At 41.6% G+C, this 22,685-nt stretch overlaps 1 protein-coding gene across 1 annotated transcript; it reads right to left on the bottom strand.

Moving 5' to 3' along the window:
• Positions 1-5,049: 5,049 nt before the first annotated feature.
• LOC124072254 (general transcription factor II-I repeat domain-containing protein 2-like) lies at positions 5,050-7,604 on the bottom strand. Its single transcript, XM_046413501.1, has 2 exons — positions 7,551-7,604; positions 5,050-7,134 (listed from the first exon to the last, which is right to left on the bottom strand). The coding sequence occupies exons 1-2, from the start codon at positions 7,602-7,604 to the stop codon at positions 5,296-5,298; spliced, it is 1,893 nt and encodes a 630-aa protein (XP_046269457.1). The 3' UTR covers positions 5,050-5,295.
• Positions 7,605-22,685: the final 15,081 nt, after the last annotated feature.

Genomic DNA, 22,685 nt, shown 5'->3' with positions numbered 1-22,685 from the left:
CAAGATAATCAGCCATTTATCTAATTACATGAGGCAGTTCAACTCCTGCCTAGTGAAATTCATGCATCTGGCCACTTGATGTCACTGTTGTCTGAAGAGTACGAGAAAGGCACCAGCCACTGAATTTTGATTTTTTTCATTCTCCTTGTTGAATGTTTGAGGCGGATGAAAGGTGTAATGACAGTCAGTTAAATTAGGAAGTATTTGCATAATAAGCATGCACTAGAACAGCTACATGATGCTATTAACCAACAGCAAGCCCATCTCCACACCTAAGACAGTCAGACCGTGTCCCTCTCATCCTGACACCAGCTTACAAACCACTGAGTACAAGAGCAACTATCAAGACTATCAAGTGTGGCCTGACTTTTGATAGCCCAGACTGGGCTTTGTTTGCATGTGGAGCAGACCTAGAGGAGTACGCTGGATTAGTGCTAGGATACAGGATATATTTCTGCACTGAGAATGTGAAGAATCAAAAGGCAATTGATTGTGAAGTCGAACGTGTAGAGAACATTAAGTTTCTTGGAGTCAATGTGTCGAATCCGCTGACATGGATCTCCAACACCTCAAGCCTGGTTAAGAAAGCACAGCACAGACTTTTCTTCCTAAGCAAGCTGAAAAAAGGCCCAGCTCCCACAGAGACTGATGCTCAACTTCTGCAGAAGTACCACCAAGGGCATTTTTTTTAATTTACTTTAATTTACTTTATTAATCCCAAGTTGGGAAATGATTTCTCTGCATCACTGAAACACACACACATGCAACATGCAGTGAAACACACCCAAGGAGCATATACTGGGGGTTAAGTGCCTTGCACATCAACCAGCTAATGGGGGGTGGGGACATCATCACTCCACCACACTCAAATTTTCCCTGCCCGTCCGGTGGGAGAATCGAACCAGCGATCACAAGCCACTTCTCCACCTCTAGGCCACGGCTGCCCCTTACCCACTGCATCACTGTGTGGTTTGCCAGCTGCACAGCTGCTGCACGAGGGGGGACCTGCACCAAGTGGTGAAGGCAGCCCATTGCATCACTGGGTTGGAGCTCCAAAACCTCAACTCCGTATACACCAACAGACTGAAAAAGAAAGCCAGCAGCATATTCATGGACATTACACACCCGCGAAACTCACTGTTTGAACCGCTGCTGTCTGTAAAAACGGTTCAAAACACTCAGAGCTAGCATCAACAGAATGAAGAACAGCTTTTCCACCCAAAGCTGTGGTCTCCATCACACCCCTCCTGCCAGTGCAGACACACATCAGCTCCCACGATCTGAACACATACACGCACAAACAGACTCTGAAACACCTGCAGAGAGCCTGTAGATGCACACATGCACACTGTGCTGAACTACTTCAGCCGCCATACAAGCACACAAAGTGAAAATAATTTGCAACACCACAGTAACTTTGCATGAGAATTTTGCAAGAGAATTCTTATATTATACCTCGCCCCAGTAAATCTTTGTGAATGTTAGAATTTTGCCACTACACCGACTCTGTTTTTATTTATTCTGTTTTATACTGTTTTTCTATATTCATGTTTTCATTTTTCCACATGTACAGTTAAAATTGTGTCTATATCTCGTTTGGAGATTCTTTTCAGAAGTAGCAAGGTCTATGTAGGAGGGCTGCAGCTTTTATAGCAACCTGTCAAGAACCTGAAGTCTGTGGGCTGGCTTCCTGCTCTTAAAAAATAAAGTCATCCTTCACTGTGATTTGGTTTAACACATTGCTGTGTTTTTAGATATTCACACAAGCTGTGCCTCACAATTGTCACTTTTAACATTAAAGGCTATTTCTTTCAGCAAGGTTATGATTTTGTGAGATCCAGTACATTCAAATTCTCATTCAGAGTCTGTCTTGTCAAAGGTCTGATGAGGTAAGTGGCTGAAGTTTTATTCACAGAGCACGTTAGAGCTACAAAGCCAGGATTTTGGTTACTTCTTTTGTTGCTTCTGCCAATTTTCACAAAGACCTTAACTTTGAATGACAAAGTGATAGGCATTAACACATAAGAAAGGTTTTAAATTATGCAACACATGTTGGAACTGTAGAAAAGAATCAATCTTTACAAGTCACAAGATGTTTTTAAGACCTTGTAATTTAAGCAGAAAAAATCTAACAGTGTGAGATCATTCCACTTGTATCTTGTGCAGTATCAGAAACGAGTATCAGTCACTTAAAAACAAGAAAGAATAAGGTTCCATCACAGTTATCAAAGGAAATGTGTTACTTTATCAACAAATTTACTTTCTGAAAACATGCAAACTAACTAAACTAAGATGTTTATTTCTTGTCATCAAAGCATATGGAAGTTGTTGTCACATATTTTCTAAGCTAGGTGGCTCCCTTCAGTCGCACTTCAGCAGGTACAACAATAAGTGAAGATATCATCAGTCATTCAGCACTGATTCTGTCTTTAGTTCAGTAGTACATTCAGTCTAAGGTGCTTCGACCAATTGTTATCATCTGTTATGGCGGTAAACAATTTAATCAATGGTCTCTTTTAAAGCCTATCAGAAGAGCCAATCAGATAAACATGCTTGACAGTTGATGTCACTAAAATGCCATAATGGACTGCAGGGCTAGAACAGTGTCCAGTTGCTGCTGACAGCATTCCATCAGACGTTAGGTCGAGAACAGCTTGTTGGCTAATATATCCTGCAGTGTGTTTGGCTAAGGGAGCTAACAACTAACAGAGCTAATGGTTTGTAACATATGTCGCAGGGAAAAGGACAAAATATGACTACTGGGAAGTTGAAAAAAGGCTATATCCTTCCCAAAGTCAGATACTGATCTGGCCAGTGATAAGCTGGTAACTGAGAAGACGACTGTAGGAAATGAGAACTTGGTTACTTGAAAAATGTCAACATACATCTGTGCCATAGACATCCATCCATCCATCCATTTTCTATACCGCTTATCCGTGAGGGTCGCGGGGGAGCTGGAGCCTGGACTGGTCGCCAGTCAATCGCAGGGCCAACACACAAAGACATACACTGAAAAAGTGCAACTACTGTCTCATTGGTTTAAATCACATTTTTATACTAGAGTAATCTAAAATTGTGTTTCTTTTTCAAAAATAGTTTGTTTGTTTTTTTGATTTTGTTCAATGCAAATAGTACAGCATTTGCAGTAAACTGAAAATAACATTTGGATTAATGTAGTTATTTTCCTTCAAACCAGAGATTTTCGTGTCACATGACAGATCGTCACATCACTTGCCCGCTGGTGCATTTCATGAACCGTCATTTGAAAGGCTGCTACCTCCCGCCATCTTACAGAGCTACTGTGAACAAGGTAAGAATTTGAATTTGTACTGCTTCTATATTTCTATATTTAAGAGTAGACTAAAAACCTTCCTCTTTGATAAAGCTTATAGTTAGGGCTGGCCTAGGCCGGCCCCTAGTTATGCTGCTATAGGCTTAGACTACCGGGGGCCCTCCCATGACGCACTGAGCTCTTTCTTCCTCTCCCTCTCCTTCTGCACACATTCATGTCCCATTAATGCATATTACTAACTCAACTTCTTCCCTGGAGTCCCTGTGCTTTCTTGTCCCGCAGATTCCTATCGATCATGACTGGACCTCCTGCTCCTGCTGTTGTCCTGCTCAAAACCTACTGCAATTACTACTGTTTAGTCATAATCTGATTTAAATCTGTTAAGACTCAGTACAACTACTACCATTATTGTTACTACTATTGTTATCAAAATCACCATAATACCTTCTGTATACTTCATTGTCATTATCATTATCTACATTCCGATACTTCTGGTATTATTACTGCTGCTATGCATCTCTGCTTGTGTGCTCCTTCTCTCACACCCCACCCCCTCTGCCTTTCTCCCTTGCTCTCTCTCTCGCTCTCCTGCACTCGCTCTCTCTCTCTCTCTCTCTCTCTCTCTCTCAACCCAACCGGTCAAGGCAGATGGCCACCCGTCTTGAGTCGGGGTCTGCTCCGAGGTTTCTGCCTTCTAAAAGGCAGTTTTTCCTCGCCACTGTCGCCAAGTGCTTGCTCAAGGGGGAATGTTGGGCTCTCTCTATTTACAATTTAATTAAAGAGTTTGGTCTAGACCTGCTCAAATTGGAAAGTGTCATGAGATAACTTTTGTTGTGAATTGGCGCTATAAAAATAAACTGAATTGAATTGAATTGAATTGAATTGAATTAAACACAAAGTGTGTTTTATATACATGTTTGTCGTTAGTGTCTGGTTGGACAGCAGTTTTAGTGTCTGTATATGGTTTACACATGACAGTGTATTTTTCCCGCCTGTAGCTGAACCAGGTTATTTGTCATATCATAATTTATCACTCAGTGATTGGTATTGCAACGACAATATTGTTGCTGATATTATTTTTCTGTCTCATAAGTAAAAAGTAGGATGATTTGGTATGATACACCTTGTATTTCTGTAATGCTTGAGCTAGCATGTTGGGGCATGTTCTGGTTGGTGTCTGCACATTTCCTATGGAAGCAGGAGGGAGTTTGCAATCGCACTGACTGGGAGGAGAACAAGGTAAAACTCAGTTTATCGACCAAAACGCCCATTACTGCAGGCATTGTTGGCATTGTTAGCTAGCGCTATCGCTAGTTAGTTCTACCGCTAGAGTGGAGGAGGAAAGTGTGACCCAAAAATAAAAAAATAGAAAAAAGCATAAATATAATAAGTTATTTCATTCCATTATAAGTATGATTAAAAATATATTATATATATAGAGAGAAAGATAGATAAGAAATTGAAACTGATAAATACTCCCTTTAAAAGAAACTGCTTTCCTGCTGAATACTTAACTGACAGCAAACAACTGTTTCTATAAAATAAATGCAAATGTCCATGCAGCATTTTGTCAATTGAATTAAGTGGTAAATGGGTAAGTTGTTCTTTTTCTTTCTTTCCTAGTCCTTAAGACTTAAAAACTTAAAGCAGGGGTGTCAAACTCAATTGTACAGAGGGCCAAAACTCAAACCACACCTTTGGTCGTGGGCCAAACAGGATAAACATTTATTGAATACACTAAAACTTGACTTTTTTTTAACACAAATATGAATTAAAATCAGACAGGAATATTATTCCAGAATAAACAAACTTAAACATTAATAACTTAAAATACTTTGCTCCTGTCAAAACTATACAAATTCAAAATGCATTCATGAAAATGAAAAAATGCAAATATAAATAAAATTTGTGCTTTTCACCAAAAGTTAAAATAACAACAAATTAAAACATTCAGTTTATTTTTTTTTCAGTTTTCATTCAGTTTTTTTTTTTTTTTTTTCAGCTTATGCCATTTTGTCAGAGCTGGATGCTCGGCATCTTTTGTTGGCAACAATTTCATTCAGGTTTGGTGTGAGGTCCTGTGTTGCAGAGATTCTCAGGATGGACTGCAGGTGTTCATCAGTGAGACGACTTCTGTGTACTGTTTTGTTAAGCTTCATCACTGAGAACAGCTTCTCACATAGATATGTGCTACCAAACATGCACAAGGTTCGAGCCACATGTCGACGGAGCTGGGGCATTGCTTCAGGAATGGAGCGAAAAAACTGTGCGGGCCCTGCAGTGTCATACTTTACCTTTAGTGTCTCATTACACTGCAGTTCAATCAGCTCCATCTGCATCTGTACAGGTGCAGTTTCCACGTCGACGGCAAATGGGTTGCGAAGCAGCTCGAAGTTATTTTTTTGTGCTTCAAAGTCACCAAAGCGCCGTGCGAACTCAGTGCGCAGTGCACTCAGTTTATCAGCAAAGTGCGCATTTGGGGATGCTGCTGTGCCGACGTGGTTCATCATTACTTGGCAACGGGGAAAGTGAGGCAAGTTGCACTGGTGCATTTGTGTCTCCCACAAGAGCAGCTTCACTTGAAATGCCTTCACTGCATCATACATGTCAGTGATCATGCGGTCACGTCCCTGGAGCTGCAGGTTTAAGACATTGAGATGAGCTGTTATGTCAGCCAGAAACGCCAATTCACATTTCCATTTTTCGTCCCGCAAAACTGTGGAGTCTTTTCCTTTACTGTCCATGAACTGACAGATTTCTTTAATGAGCTCGAAAACTCTGTTGAGAACTTTTCTCCGACTCAGCCAACGTACCTCTGTATGATAAGGAATCTCGGCAAAATCCAAATCTATTTCGCACAGAAAAGATTGAAATTGCCGGTGATTTAATCCCTTGGCTCGGATAAAGTTTATGGTCTGCGTTACAGTGTTCATCACATGCTCCATTTTTAAGACTTTACCACACAGCGATTCTTGGTGAATAATGCAGTGATATGCAGTTAGCTCACCAACACAGTTCTCCTGCATCTTTACTCGCATCCTTCCCACTAGTCCACTTTTTTCACCACACATTGCCGGTGCTCCATCCGTAGTAAGTCCAACAAGTTTGTCCCAGGGCAATTTCATGTCGGTTATACTTTGACACACGTTTTCAAAAATGTCTTTTCCCGTTGCTGTTCCATGCATCGATTTAATGTCCAATATTTCTTCTGTAACGTGCAAATTAGAGTCCACTCCACGGAGGAAGATCGCCAGCTGTGCAGTGTCCGTCATGTCTGTGCTTTCATCCACAGCAAGAGAGTATGCAACAAAGTCTCTGCTTTTTTCACTCAACTGTGTTCTCAAATCAGTGGCAATCTCACAAACCCAATCAGCAACCGTATTTCTACTCAGGCTTACATTTGCGAACATCTGCTTTTTGTCTGGACACAAGACGTCGCACACCTTCATCATGCAGCTCTTCAGAAACTCTCCCTCAGTAAATGGTCGGCCTGATTTGGCGATCTCCTCTGCCACTATAAAACTTGCTTTCACAGCAGCTTCACTTTGGGATTTTGCTCTGGTGAAAAACATCTGCTGGATCTTCATATTCTTCTTTAACTCTTCGACTTTCTGCATCTTCTGCTCTGCATTCAGGTTTTTTAGCTTATCCTGATGTTTTGTCTCGTAGTGCCGTTTTACATTATATTCCTTAATTACGGCCACATTAGCTCCACAAAGAAGACACACGGGTTTACCTGCAATGTCAGTAAACATATACTCAACCTCCCATCGGTTTTGAAAGGCTCTGTTTTCAGAGTCAACTTTTCTCTTGTTGTTTGTTGTTTGTTTGTCTCTTGTTCTCTATTGTGAGGGATTAGCATCCGCGAAACCCACAGCAACAGAAACGTCACCCTGCTTCCCTCCGTACAGCCTTCATGTAACGTAGAAAAATTCAAAAAAAAAAAAAATTCAACGATAGAAGCTCAGTTTCTCAACTGGCCGACGAGTTGTTTGTCAGTATTATACTGTATAGTTTTAAAAGTGGCTGCGCTCGTCAGGCAGAACGTTTCCAGGAAGTCTTGCGGCGGCAAGGCAGCTGAAGCGCTGAATTATGGGATCTGTAGTTTGAGAGTTATCAGCGTTTCATATAGCCGGGCCATTATAGTAGATTAATAAAATGATTTCACGGGCCGGATATAATTGTACGCCGGGCCGGATGTGGCCCGCGGGCCGTGAGTTTGACACATATGACTTAAAGACTTAAACTGTTCTTATACCTTGGAAGACTTGGAAGGCACGTTTGACCCACTTGTCAAGATATCATCAGCCATCCTCACAAAGGGAAGTGGCCACATTTAAATGTTTTGTATGCAATAGCAATCAGCATTAAAATTTAAAACACTATTTTCAACATATAGCACAGCATCTGAAAAACAGTGAAACAGTTTGTGTTTTTCAGGAGAACAAATATTTATGGTTCATTTCCTAAAGTGTACTGTGTGTACTGTAAAGTGAACTGATTGTGGACTGTTGGTCCTATCTACTAAGAAATTGAGCCTATTGAGCATAAATTGAACAGTCAAAGTGCATATAATGGCCCCTGATGTCAAATATAAGATTGCATACACCCCGTAGTTGTGCCATAAGTAATGTAATAACATTTTCTTGTACTCCTTTGATTTTTTTTGAAGAGCAGTGCAGAACAACTGCTCCACTTCAACCGTGATTCATGGCTTCCTTGGACAAGCAGTACTGTAAGCTGATTGAGATCATCAGAAACAAGGGAGGAGTTGTCAGAGAGAAGACTCGGGACATACTAAAAGTTCTTGATCAGGTAACGCAATACATCATTTGAGTTTATATCACATAAAGGGCAATAAAGCTGTGTTTTTATTTATCGTCCTTATGATTCTTGTTTTGTAGTTGTAGTCTTGTGTGTTTGACAGCCCATTTAACTGGTTTTCTGAAAGCTTTTGTAAATCACAATTAGTTTAAGTGGTCATTTATGTATGTGCATTGTGTAATTAATGTTCATCATTTAAAGTTAAGTTGCAAAATTAGATGTATTCTCACACCGACAGAGCCATGAGATGATTTTGAAACGAGAGTCTCTCTTGAAGGCCCTTATTGTATTCCTTGGGGAAGACGTGGACAAACTCTTCAAGGAGTATCTGGTAAGTAGTGTGGAGTACTCTGTCCTGCAGTGGTCTTATAATGAACATGTTTGTGTGTATGTTTTATTTTTATATTTGATTGGGAGAATAGTCTGTCTAGGTTTTTAAATTGTTAAATCAGATACTGATCTGCCATCTCTTTTATCAGGTTGGTCAGAAGGATGAACAAGAGCTGAAGAGGTGTACCATGGCAGTTTTTGTCATGACGGAGGTGGAGGATCCTCTCCATCCCCGATGTGACATTGGGATTGTTATCGATGGTGTGGAAGCCCTCAGTGAGTTGCCACTCACACATGCTTGTGCCCTGTTATTTGGCCTCATCTATGCTCTAAACCTGAGCTGTCCACGTGAGTTAAAGCACACTTTTGATGCACTGCAGAAAATATTCATGGAGATAGAACCAAAGACAATGATACGCAGAGTGTTCAGTCTGAGTTCCAAGCTCAAGATATAAGATTGATGAAAAATTCTATTTGTACACAAGATCTTTATGTAAAAAAGTGCTGTGATTTGTTTCACATGTGGTTAAGGGTACAAAATGTTGTTACAGAAGGAAAAGAAAAACAATAAAAAGTCAGTAATTGGAGGCTTTTATTTTATTTTACTGTATTTATTTTTATTTTATATGTGATGCATGTTATGGGTGGCACGGTGGTGCAGTGGTTAGCACTGTCGCCTCATAGCAAGAGGGTTCCAGATTTGAATCCCGGTCTGGGTCCTTCTATGTGGAGTTTGCATGTTCTCCCTGTGCCTGCGTGGGTTTTCTCCGGGTACTCCGGCTTCCTCCCACAATACCAAAAACATGCACATTAGATTAATTGGCTACTCTAAATTGCCCCTAGGTGTGAGTGTGAGAGTGTGTGGTTGTTTGTCTTTGTGTGTTGGCCCTACGATTGACTGCTGACCAGTCCAGGGTGAACCCCGCCTCTCGCCCGTAGTCAGCTGGGATAGGCTCCAGCTCCCCCGCGACGCTGACGGATAAGCGGTATAGAAAATAATAAAGTTATTTTGAAGATATTTTCTGTCTTAATTTATTGCAAGTTAACCAAAGTAAAACTAAACAAAAACATTATCTAATGGAATGGAATGACCTGCATTAAGTGACATTTTGACTTGTGACTAAAGAAAACATATTGATTGAAAGTAAAATAATAGTTTACAGTACTGAATTACAGATTTTAACTTGAGAGAACTTAATGAAATTGCATGTAACAAAATTACATCAATTTAATTAGTTTTATCTGAAGTAAAAGTATACTTTGATGTAGTAGTAAATATTAAGTTTAACCAAAGTAAAATTATTGAGTCAGAGCTAAGTGAAAAACTGCTGTGTGGTCATTAGAATAACTAATATTTTCACTTTGAGTGAATGTAAATTTTGTCTTTGGTAGAATTAATATTTTTGGTTGATATTAAATCAAACTGTATGGTGTCAACCAAGTCATAAATTTAATTTGAGAGAAACTAATACAATTAGGTGTAACAAATTACATCAATTTTTTTAAGTTAATCCAAAGTATCACTTTTTTCAGTGTACAAACATATAGGGGCAATGTAGAGTAGCCAATTAACCTAATGTGCATGTTTCTGGTATTGTGGGAGGGAGCCAGAGTACCCGGAGAAAACCCACACAGGCACAGGGAGAACATGCAAACTCCATATAGAAGGGCCCAGACCAGGATTCGAACCTGGAACCCTCTTGCTATGAGGCAACAGCGCTAACCACTGCACCACCGTGCCGCCCCTGTGCCATATGCAGCTGAGCTAAATACACAGCAGGAATAAAATGTGCCTGAAGGAACATGAAGCATTAAACAGGTTAATGTGAGAACACAGCAAGTTACAACAGATAAATATATTTGTGCTTCAGCTGACTACACTTTACATCAGTGTACATTTTACCAAACCAAGATAACCAGATACAAGCAGTGACTAGAGAGGAGTAATGGTTTCAGGACACAGCGACCTCAGCACAAAGACTGTGACAGAAGAAACACAGAATTTTGTTCATTCTGTGCTATCAATTCCTGTGCTATCTATTTTTTCCTCATTTATTTTTCATTTTCTTTTAAACTGATCACTTCAACTTGTTTTCACTTTGTCAATTTCTCTTCCAGCAATTGTGACTGTTCCTCTTCAGTCTGATTGATTTTGTTTGTCAACCTAATACTGTGATCCCCTCCACTATGATCAGGCTCTTGACTGATTGGGAGTTTGATTTTCTCTTTTGGCTCATGTCTATTCCTGACTAAATCCTCAATTGTACTGGCGTAATAAAAGGGCAGGCGAGTGCTGTTAATTTAAGTTGATTTAAGACCAGGGCTTTCATAATAAGTCATAACTGAGTTTAGGTTTAGGGTTGATTAACTGACTTGAGCTGAAAATTACTGCAGCTAATTAGCATTATTGACTTGTAAATGAAATTTACATCCAACTCCAAGCAGTAAATACAACCAAGGAATACAGGTGTTCAATGTATTAAATATGACAGTAAAATGACAGCCTAAAAAATGCCTCATATTAAACAAATTCTTAGCCGCTTTTTTGAAAGTGTTTTGATCATGGACACTGTTTTTACCCTCTTATTTTGCTTTGCCTACATGACTGTAGCTCACTGATACATTATGATTCATTCAGAGCTCAGATTGCGTTCATCATTTGAAATACTGGCATTTGCCATACTGATTTGTAGAAAACAAAAGTGGCTGGAGCACACTGAGTAGTAGTATTACATTTCGAAACTACTGTGTCTTCATCAGAATCAAAGTGGACAAACACGAGGAAAATGGCATATATATAGTCCACATAGGACATGTGTGCAATTGTCCTGTGAGTTTCAAATTGACTGGATAATGAATCTTAGGGTCTTAGGGAGTGGGAGTTGCCATTGTCAATGTTCAATGTGAGAAAAAAAAAACACAAAAGAACACAGACCTTTCTGTGGCTTTTCCTTTTCCTCTGTTCTTCCTGTGGCCGTGTGTGTGTGTGTTTGATACTTGGACCCTATCCAGAGCTGCGTGGGGACGTGTCTTATCTGCTCTCCTATTATCCAACACATCTGCTCCTGATCTGGCCAATCATCTCCATGCTGCTCCTGCTGCATTTAAAGACCAGTCCTGCCTCACCATCTTCACCAGATGATCCTCTACTTCCTAGTGATATCACATCAGGCTCCATACATTTTTTGGAAGTTTCTGGAGGATTTTTTCATGTATGCTAACCTTTGTCTCTTCTGCTTTCGGGTTGACTTACCTGCCCAGTCTGCTCTGGGCTCCCTTTGACTCAGTTTTTGAAACACTGCCACACCACATTGAACACTTGGAATCAAACTCTGGAAGACTACATGCACTCACCTGCTGCCAGGCCATCTTGAAGTTTCCCATAGTTTAGAGTTCCCTAGTTGAGGCCTTTTTACTTTACAAGCCAACTCTGGGGGTTCACTTTTTTGTTCCATTTTCTGACTTACTTAACAACCTCCCTTTAAGTTACAAAAATAAAGGTACAAAAGTTCAAGCCTCACGTCTTCATTTATGTCAAAAAAACCTCCTCTGTGTGAATGCAAAATTCCTTTCTGTGGAGCAATGAGTTTACCACCTCTTTATTTGATAGACACAGCCAAAAAAGGACAGGGAAAGGGGAAGAGAGAGAGAATGACATGCAGGACCAGGGTTCAATTTCAATTAAACCTGGGCTGCTGCGGCAAGTAGTTAGGCTCAGTACACAGTGCTCGTGCAGTCAGTTATAGCAGAATGTGAAATGTATGTGTGTGATTTTTATGTGTTTCACTTGTTCCTATTAGCCTAGTTATTTATTTCATGCTTTTATTTTTAAGGAGTTTTTATAAAATACTTTTTTTTCTTTTTTCACTCGTGACACTAATGAGGATTGCTTTCAGTTTTGTTGTATATATACAATGACATTAAAGACTATTTAGTTCTATTCTACCAGATGAGGTTAATACCGAGAACTTTGATGATGATCATGATGATGATGATGATCCAGAGTCATGGTAAGTTTTCTACATATACTGCAGTGTTATGTTCCTAAACCACTTTTTGTTTGTCCACAAAAAAACAGACTACAGGAACATTTCAACATATAATCAATATGTATACTGTTGCAGTTAATCAATGAAAAGTAGCCATGAGGTAAGCAACATGCAAAGAAGCAGTACAGTTTACAAACAGTACATAGTCAGTCGAGACCAGGTGCACAATTGTCTTTGGAAAACTGGTACCTGGTGCTTGGTTTGCATTGTGTGGCCAGGTGAGTTATTTTCTCCCCGCCACTATATGGCACTGTCCCACGGTTCCAGTGCACTGATTGTGGGGCGGCCCCGCAGCTATTTAAGCTGGCAGGTGGCTGCGCTCTCTCTCTCTTCTTCCTCCTTGTGCGGCGGTAGCCTGCAGCAGTAGCTGTGGTGGACGTGGGTGCCGTGGTGCTCTGGTGTCCAGGTATGTGTTTTGTCCGTTCTGTCTGTGCGCCAGGTACACTGCAGTCACAGCGGCTGTCATTTGTTTTGCAGCGTGCGTTGTGGCAGCGTGTATGCGGTGGGGCTGTCGTGTCCTCTTGCCTGGGTCCACCTGCGGTGTTGGCACGGTAGGTTGTTGCAATATTGTGCTAGCTGGATCTCCCTGTGCTGACGCTGTTCTCTTTTTGATCTGCAACAGTGGTTGTGATGGGAGTGGCTCACCCAACGTTAGCGTGGCTTCCCTTCCCTCCCCTTCTTATCGGTGCACTGGGTAGGTGCTGCTGTTCTGGTTGCGCTGCTGTTCTGGTTGCGCCACTGTTCTGGACGCAAAGTCGCTCAGGACGCGAAGTCGTTTTGTGCTTTATTTTTTAGTTTTGTTCTTCTGGATTATTTGTTATTTTGATTTATTGTGTAAATTTAGGTTCAACTTCTGTATGTGTGTATTTATATTTCTTTGCATTGTTTCTGGGTTGAATTTAGTAAAGTAGGTATAGTTATTGTGTTTTTCTTTCCTTTTTATTTTTTTCCTTTGTTTGTTTATTGGAGTGTGTGAGTGTCTGTGTATTTTAGGTTGCCATGTTGTTGGGTCCCTGTGATTAATTTCTCTTTGCTTTTGCTGTACAGGAGCTGTGGCCTGGTGGTGGCGGTGGTCCCCATTTCCTGGTGCTGGGTTTTGTCTTCACATCCTTATTTTATTGGATTGTAGTGTCACGGTGTGTAGGTTGCTCCCTTTTCTTTTTTTCCTTCCCACCCTCAGTACTCCACAGCCCTGTTGGCTCTTGGTTTTGACTTTGCAGGGCCCCAACGTACCTTATTTGTGATAGGCAACACGTTAGTACTTATGATCAAATTTTATTGTGTGCTTGTTTTTTTTCTCTTTTTGTGATTTAATAAAAATTGTTCCTTGTACCCGTCCCTTGCTCTGTGTGTGACCTGTACCTGTGTGCCTGTGTGTATTTCCTGGGGTTGAGGCACCTCTCCTCCAGGTGGCGTTGTCAGCAACTGTCATTTATTTTTTACTTCCCTCCTGAACTCTGCCACACGGTCTTAGTAAAACTCTATTACCGTTTTTGCAGGAAAAAGTTTTTTGTTTACATCACTTTGTGATAGATACGGTGCTGCGAGAGAGAGAGAGAGAGAGAGAGATCGTACCGAGACAAGCTGGACTCTGTTCCAAAGGCTCGGTTCCTCGAAAAAATTAGTAAAATTGGTGAAATCGATCCAGTTAGTTATTACACCGGCGAAGAATTTAGGAATTACCTCATTTGAAGTGGTATTTATCTGTTTGCATGCAGTCTTTTGCTGTCGGCACCTTATCTGCACTGTTACAGGGACTTTAACAGTTTCACTGCACTGCACAAGAATGTTACATGATTTTTCATTGAGATCACTTTGGGAACATGCTGCCAGGAGTAGTACCAACCAAGTATCTTCCAGAATACAACCTGTTTATGATACCTTTTTTTACAATATGTCATTAAAGCAAGCACACGTTAGAATCTAAGATAGGGATTGTAAATCTCATTATGAGATCAGATTAAATACACCTTTCCACGCCTATTATTCATCCCTTTGCCATCTTTGTTTCTTACACCATTAGCTTTCTCTTTTCGTCCTGGATTGGTTGGTGACTTTTTACACCATTAGGTCAGCTTGCCCTAGGTTTACTGGGGACTTTCCACTGGCCTTATCTTGCACCTGTTTGTCTTTATTTATTTGCTTCTTAAGCACAGTAAGAACAATAGTTCTCCTCTCTGGGCTGCCTTTCAGTTCCGGCCTAAGTTTCAGCTGGCACTAGACACCATTATTTCCAGGCCTCTTTCTGTGCCATTTTTTAAAAAATAATAGTTTTATGCAAGATTACAATAAATGTTCTTTTCAAGCTCGCAGTATTAATAATGACATTACATTGGCAGTGTATGGCCACCACAGACAGTGTTTCACTAATATAAAACAGTTTCACAGTTACACAGTTTTACCTTCCGTAGCTTACAGGCCCTTAACCAGTTGTATCTTTTTAATACAGCTGTATCTTGCTTTTCTTTCAGTCTTAATGAAAACATAACATGACTACTTCATGCTATCATATGGCATTGCATACTATAGCTTTAGCTCATCACAACTTACATAGAAATTATACCACAATGCCAGACACTCAAAGTAGGAAGTTGTTGTTTTCTGTATGTCCTGCTTCAGTCAATGGGTAACTGTGAGTTTGAGGGTTCTGCACAGTAGAACAATTCTGTTCTACTGTGCAGGTTCTGATTCTGTCTTTCACTTTGTTAGTCAACGTCACTCCAACTCCAACTCAGTATCACCAATTTTACACTTATTTATGCACTATATGATAAACAGACCCCATTTACATAGCACCACCCAGTGATGGGCAGGACAAACTGACATCACAGGTGGAAAGAAATTGAAAAAAATGTCCATTATTCAAGTAGTCAAGTATTAAGTTTTATTTGTAATCACCTTTTCCAGTTGCAAGCACATTCTCCAACTTCTGAAGAACTTCAAGGCTTGTTTGATGAAACCACTCTCTGGCTTGCACATCTGCTGTGTCAAGCATCTTGAAGAACTCCCTTCTGAAGTAATCAACAGAAGCTGCTGGGGCATGTGCTGCAGCTTCACCAGCTAGGTGTTTCAGTGGCCTGCGGATGCGATGCATTTCAATTGGGCTGATGCTCAGTGAGGTGACCAGCTCTGTTGCACTGTCAAAGACCTGTTGGAAACTTGCTCTGTTCTTTTCAAAGCTGTCTTGACATAATCTACTGCAACCTGCATACCAGCAACTGTGATAGTTCGCGTTTGTAATGACTTGTTGACGCATTTCGTTTCCTGAAGAACTTCCAAAGCAAGATGGAGTCCCAGCACTGTGTTCCCTTTCTGGCATCTGTCAAGCAGTCCATTTGCCTTCATAGTTGCTTTGTAGCTGGAGCCACTGGTTGAAGCCATCTCCTCCAAACTGAGCAACACTGCCTCATACTGTTAGGCACAGTGGCTGCAGTGTGGTAAATGATCCATGTTCATATGTGGCAATGTTGCAGAAGATGGTCTTGAACTTGTACTTGTGTAAGATAGGCCTGGGCACCAGCATATTTTCCAGACACATTTGCTGCTCTATCATATGTCTGTCCCTGGAGCCCATCGAGAGACAAATTGAGACGAAGCAGCACGTCTTTGGCTACATTTGCTAGGTTTTTTCGAGTTGTAAGCGACACTTCTTATAAACCAACAAATACTTCAAGAGGAATTAGGTCATGGTCAATGTGGCAAAGACAGATTGATTCCTGTTCGGTCCCAATAATGTCCTGTGTTCCATCAATAATGATGGAGTATTGCAACTGTGGCTGTGATCTGATTTCAGTGGCTATATCTCTGACAATGTGGTTTCCCATTATGCTCAACATCTCATTTTGGATTTTGGGGTTTGTGTAATCATGAGAATGTGAATTAAGCCACTTGAACAGCATAGAGTCATCATCTGATCTCAACCTGAGTAACTGTGAAAGATTTCCTTCCTCAGATTCATTGCGTCTGAGAGCCAGGCCTTGTCTGCCGAGGAATTGCACGCAGCTTGTGATCTTCATCAAGCATGTCCTTGCCTTTTGCTGTGATGCTGCCAATGCACTAGAGAGCTGAGAATTAATCGGATTTGCTTTTTGACTATGTGTAGTAACTGCGAACTTATGAGACTTGCTTTTTGTATGATCTGTAAATTTCTGCACAGCCTTTCATCCAATTTTTGAACACATGCTGGATCAGTGTTTTTCGCCAGTGAAGACTTGTCTAGGTGAAATGCTTTTACACAGTGAAAGCACATGACTTCATTCACACCATGACTGTAATGAATCCAAGGAAATTCTTTAACACTCGGTCTACCAGAATTCTGCAACTACTAGAACGACCGTGGCAGTCATTTTGACTGCTTGGACATTATTTGTATATAATTTGGATTATCATTAAAAACATTAAAAACAACAAGAATAAATTGGTGAAATAGGTAAAAACACACATGAAAATTATAATGATTGAGTGTTTTATTTATTTAATTGACACATAACACAACTTCTCTGCAATTACACCGCTGGTGGCCATCTTCGTGTAGGTGCTTTCACTGAGTATTTCCTCGCCATTTGATCAAGCACATCTACTCCAACCTTGGTTCTGTTGTAGTATGTAACAGTCTCGTATGTAACAGTTTAGCCTTACGGCCACTTGTGATGTTGACAGTTGTGTGGACAGTGCTTAGAATGGAGACATTTTTCCTTGGTTTGCATTGATACACTGTTAGGGTTGCACTGTCACATTTCAGCACCTCTGTGGTGTGCAGGGCCCTTTGCTCCTTTACAGATGGAGGAAGCTCTCGTCTGCTCTTATTTACTGTACCAACCAGGCTGGTTTTCTGGGCCTTTAGTGCCTTGGCAAGTTCAAGGGAAGTAAAGAAATTATCAGTGGTGATGTTTCTCCCCTTCCCCAGGAAAGGCTCAGCCAGTTTCAACACCACACTGTCTCCCAGTCGCTGTCCTGGCCTCCGTGTCTCATCTTTGCCCAGATATGGTGCAGCATTTAGCATGTATTTGGTATCAACATCAGCAGCAAGCCAGAACTTGATACCAAATTTATCAGGTTTGCTAGCTATATACTGGATGAAGCTGCACCTTGCTTTTGTTGGGAAGAGCTGCTCATCAACAGTTATATCAGCACCTGGTTTGTAGCAAGTGATGCAGTTCTGGACAAATCTCTCCCAAACTTCAGATACCAGGGAAAACTTGTTCTCCTGCAGACGTGTGCGTCTCGTCTCCTTTTTGTCAAAACGCAGGAATCGTAAGATTTCCTGGAATCTGTTTCGGGACATGGTCTCCTTGAAAAATGCACAGCCCCAGTCAGCTGACCAAAAGCTCGCCAAGTCCAGGCCTTTTCCACCTTGTGCACCAAGAATGTAGATTAGAGAAATGAAGGCCTTTAGCTCATCGACAGTCATATCCCATGAACTTTCCTCTCTGACTCTGTGTGCCTCAGCAACAGTGCAGGCCCTGATGTGTTTCAGCATGGCATCATCAACCAAACACAGAAAAGAGGTGAGGGCATCCTCAATGTTGTGTTTGGCATGTGCTGTGGGGCCTGAAGCTTCTGTAAAAACATTATGACTCTGACGCCTTCCACTGTTTTCACCTGACTGTATTACAGTCCACACTGTGCCATCTTTCGCTGTTTCATGCCTCTGTGCTGAAGGTTGTGGGACAGCTTCGTCATCCAATGGCAGGCTGAGTGCTCTTGTGGTTGACACAGTAGGTACCGCTGAAGTTTCAGGATGTTCCACTGTCACCAAAACATTATAGCCTAATTAGTTTTATTTCATGGAATATTCATCTTACCAGGCCTTTTCCAATTTATGGCACACTTGATAGACCAAAAAACTGTCTATCAGAAAATCATGCTGTTTTGTAAATTACTTGGAGGCAAATGTAGCAAATAGTGAAATATGACACCCCCTGTAGAAAGCATGCAGTCAATTTGACTGCTATGGTCATTCGAGGTAGTAATACTCAGATCTCTTTTGTGTTTTGAAATTTTAATGATAAAACAATGTTAGAATAAAATATTCACATATTTAGGAAAAGTCAGGGTCCTATTGGTACATAGGTTTTTTTTAAACCAAGTTATGACGTTGCAAATTTTGAAAGCAGTCAAAATGACTGCCTCGGTAGTTCTAGTGTTAAACCATTTCTCTTGGAAATGAACATGAACATGAAAGTGACATATTTTGTCATTGGAGGGAACTCACTCCAACGAAATTCGTGCTCTGCATTTAACCCACCCAAGTGACGTGCACACACACACACAGCAAACCCGGGGCAGTGGGCGACCGCGTGCAGCGCCCGGGGAGCAGTGGGGGTTAGGTACCTTGCTCAAGGGTACCTCAGCCATGGACACCGGTACGGGGAATCGAACCAGCGATCCACCGGTTACGGGTCCGACACCCTAACCGCTGATCCACGACTGCCCCCAAAAGAAGTTGCTCCTTCGAGCCGGAAATGTAAGGTTCTGTTTGCAAGTTTTTGAACTGCTATTTCTTTTGGACTGGGCTGATATGGCTCAGTTATCTGATCTGGCCCTGCTCTTCCATCTTGTGCTCCTGAACATCCACTGACCCCAGGCTGCGTCTGATCCGGCAAAGATAAACATAACAAAAGGTGGAATATCTATGAGCAACTTATAATTTAAGTAATGACAATAATGACGAAAGATATTGCCAAATAAACTAGTTTATGTTACTCCCTCCCTACTGTGAGTTCCTGACCCAGCTCATAAACTCACTGCTTAGTCGCTTAATTGAGTCTGCTTAATTGATCCTAGGGCTGTGCTCTTCTGGACAGAGACCACCTTTGTTGTACATGGAATCTGCTGGAGGCACTCCTTCAGTTTGGGGGTAACAGTCACCAGTGCCCTGATTACCACTGGCACCACTGTTGCTTTTACTTGTTCTTGGTGTTTCTGCTGCTTGGGATTGCTACTTCTGTCATCACTACCTTCTTCTGGTGTTTGTCGACCACCACAATGTCCAGCTGGCTTTGATGACCATTTTGTCAGTCTGGATCTGGAAGTCCCACAGGATCTTAGGTGGTCATTCTCAGTCTCCTTGGGACCTTGGGACCTTGGGACTTCCAGTCCATACTCTGTACTCCTGTATACTATGCCCTCACTTGGTTATGGCATTCCATGTAGGCTGTTCTGCCTGCAACTTACACTCTGCTGTTATGTGCTGAACTGTTTCAGGTGCATCTTTGCACAGCCTGCACTCAGTGTCCTATCTGGTGTGGTAGACCCCAGCCTCGGTTGATCTGTCCTTCAATCCAGGCTTTTCCAGCCATTGATAGAATTTCTTGATATCAGCCACTTCTTCTATCTGTTGATGGTACATGCCTGGTACATGCTATACAAAGGCTCTTCCTCCTCATCATTGCCAGGTTTCTGCCTCCTGAGGTATTCACTTAGCAGTTCATCTCTGGGGGACATCTTCCTGATGTATTCCTGGAACTTTGTTGCATCATCCTGGACACTGGCTCTGACACTCACTAGTACTCGGCTTCCCTCGTTCTGCTTAGTGTACGGTTTCAGGGTTCTGGACTGGACTGGACTGAGGAGCTTCCTTGTCTTGATATCGATGGCCACTATCTACTCCTTTGGCCAGCTTACTATACCAGTGAGACTGGTATAGGGCATATGTATTAATGGTCTGGACTTTGTTCTTACCCATTCAGCTGACTTTTCAGGACCTGCCTCACTCAGTATAGGTGTTTGACTGTGGCTGACTTACTTGCAGCCTCCTCATGGTTTACATTTGCCTGTGGGATCCCAAGGTATGTGTAGCTGTTCTGAAGATCTGCAATATTGCCTTCTGGTATTTCTTCTGCCTCCGTTCTGATTAACTTCCCTCTCTTTCATACACTTATCTAGTCCAAATGACATTCCTATGTCATTACTTTAGATCCTGGTGATATGGATCAGCGAGTCAGTGTCTCACTCATTCTTGGTGTACAGTTTGATGTGATGTTGATAGATAATTAGACAGATAGATGGATAGATAGATGTGTATCTATCTATTTATCCATCTATCTGATCATGAGAGAACATTTCTTCCTACTTGACAGGGGTTTAAGATCAAAATCCAAGCCTGAACAAGACTGATGGTGTGAACATGTTATGAGGACTGAGAGTGTGTGTTCCCTGCTCTTAAAAAAATCAGTCACATCAGCTGAAGGGAGAAGAGCTCAGGACAACAGCTGGCTGAAGCTATGAAATTTCTTTAGCCTACTGTACTGCTGGAGCCTTTTAATCTGTAGTTTGAGTACAAACAGTGCACTGAGTTAGGGAGTTAGGGAGAAAACTGTCCACAGTCTATATGATACCACCCACAGTCCTCCAACACTCCAGTACATTACTCCTTTACTGCAAAATTGCTTTATGCTTCACCAACAAACAAGATTTTTTTACACCTATACTTGCTATTGAGAGCTGAATGGAAGAAGCTGGATAGAGTGACAGATGATTGGCAAATAAAATACTTTTTGAATCTAACTGGAATAAGTTTTGTGTTATATTACTGATTGAGCAGACAGCTGTGCTCAGAAGCTAAAAAAGCATGCATACACAGAGATAAGAGAAAACAGAAATTGAAGATGAAACATCTTTAATCAAGACAATATTTGCTTGTTTTTGTCTGAGAACATGTTTTGTTAGAGCATCTCACTCACTTCAAGACATTTTTGTTCTTTAAAAACCGTTAATATTATTACTTGATACTTGTTACAATCATTTTTTAATGGCTCTGTTCTCAGATGGGGCGGCACGGTGGTGCAGTGGTTAGCACTGTCGCCTCATAGCAAGAGGGTTCCAGGTTCGAATCCCGGTCTGGGCCCTTCTATGTGGAGTTTGCATGTTCTCCCTGTGCCTGTGTGGGTTTTCTCCGGGTACTCCGGCTTTCTCCCACAATACCAAAAACATGCACATTAGGTTAATTGGCTACTCTAAATTGCCCCTAGGTGTGAGTATGAGAGTGTGTGGTTGTTTGTCTTTGTGTGTTGGCCCTGCGATTGACTGGCGACCAGTCCAGGGTGTACCCCGCCTCTCGCCCGTAGTCAGCTGGGATAGGCTCCAGCTCCCCCGCGACCCTGACGGATAAGCGGTATAGAAAATGGATGGATGTTCTCAGATGACTCTGCGATCGTCGGCCTCATCATGGACGGAGACGACCGAGAGTATCGAGAACTCATCCAGGGGTTTGTGGATTGGTGCCAGGAGAACCGCCTCCAAATCAATGTGGGTAAAACCAAGGAGCTGGTGGTGGACTTCAGCGGGCGCCAATACACCCCACCCACACTGGTGAACATCCAGGGACCAGACATTGAGAGAGTCATCTCCTACAAGTACCTGTTCACCTCAACAATAAACTGGACTGGACTGACAACACAGACGCCCTATACAAAAAGGGCCAGAGCAGACTCTACCTGCTCAGGAATCCTAATGCGATAAAATGCTCCCCTCCTCCATTAGTCAGCTGATGTGCCCTTGAGCAAGGCACTTAACCCCCAATATGCTCCCTGCTCTCCTGCTTGATGCTGCCCGCTGCTCTTGTGTGTTTCACTGCATGTATTTTGCCAGGTGTTGCACGTGTGTGTTCAACTAAGGATGGGTCAAATGCAGGAGACGAATTTAGTGTGTACTGTCAATAAAGCTGATTCTAAATCAGAATTATGATTCTTCTACATATATACTTAGTCTTTTCCTGAAACAAATCAGTACAATAATCAATCCATCCACTAATCATAACTTGAGGGACTCTAGTGTGAATAGTATTTTTCTTTTCTGTACTGTGTACAGCTGCAGGTATTTGTTTCCTGTGTATTTATTCTTTTTGAATGCTCATCCTTCCCTTATTATTGCATGCTTTGCACCCTCTTATCTTGTCTTATCTTAAACTGGTAAAATATCAGTTTATTGACTGGCGGCAATAGGCTCAACAAGGAGATCAAGCAGATCAAATTAAATTTAGGACAAACAAAAGACGCTGTGGTCCAGCAATAGTGCAAGAGACACAGGGGTCCAACAGCAACAAAGCTAGCTAAGACTCTGCCCAGACATAAGCCTCTTATTTTGCATTTCTCTGTTGCGATGTGTTGCGATGTGTTGCGATCTGTTGTGATCGGAGTGCATGTGGAGTCCGCTCTCGTATACTCAGTGATCTTTGACTGAAGCTGGTG

Source organism: Scatophagus argus, chromosome 15, assembly GCF_020382885.2.
Source record: "Scatophagus argus isolate fScaArg1 chromosome 15, fScaArg1.pri, whole genome shotgun sequence".
NCBI lineage: Eukaryota > Metazoa > Chordata > Actinopteri > Scatophagidae > Scatophagus > Scatophagus argus.
This window is presented reverse-complemented; position numbering and strand designations above follow the sequence as displayed.

Bases quoted from the DNA above. Each gene is read 5' to 3' on its own strand.
- LOC124072254 (XM_046413501.1), bottom strand. From the start codon at position 7,604: ATGGCTGATGATATCTTGACAAGTGGGTCAAACGTGCCTTCCAAGTCT. The intron at 7,135-7,550 runs GTATAAGAACAG...CCCTCACAATAG, and splicing joins TGCCTTCCAAGTCTTCCAAG to AGAACAAGAGACAAACAAAC.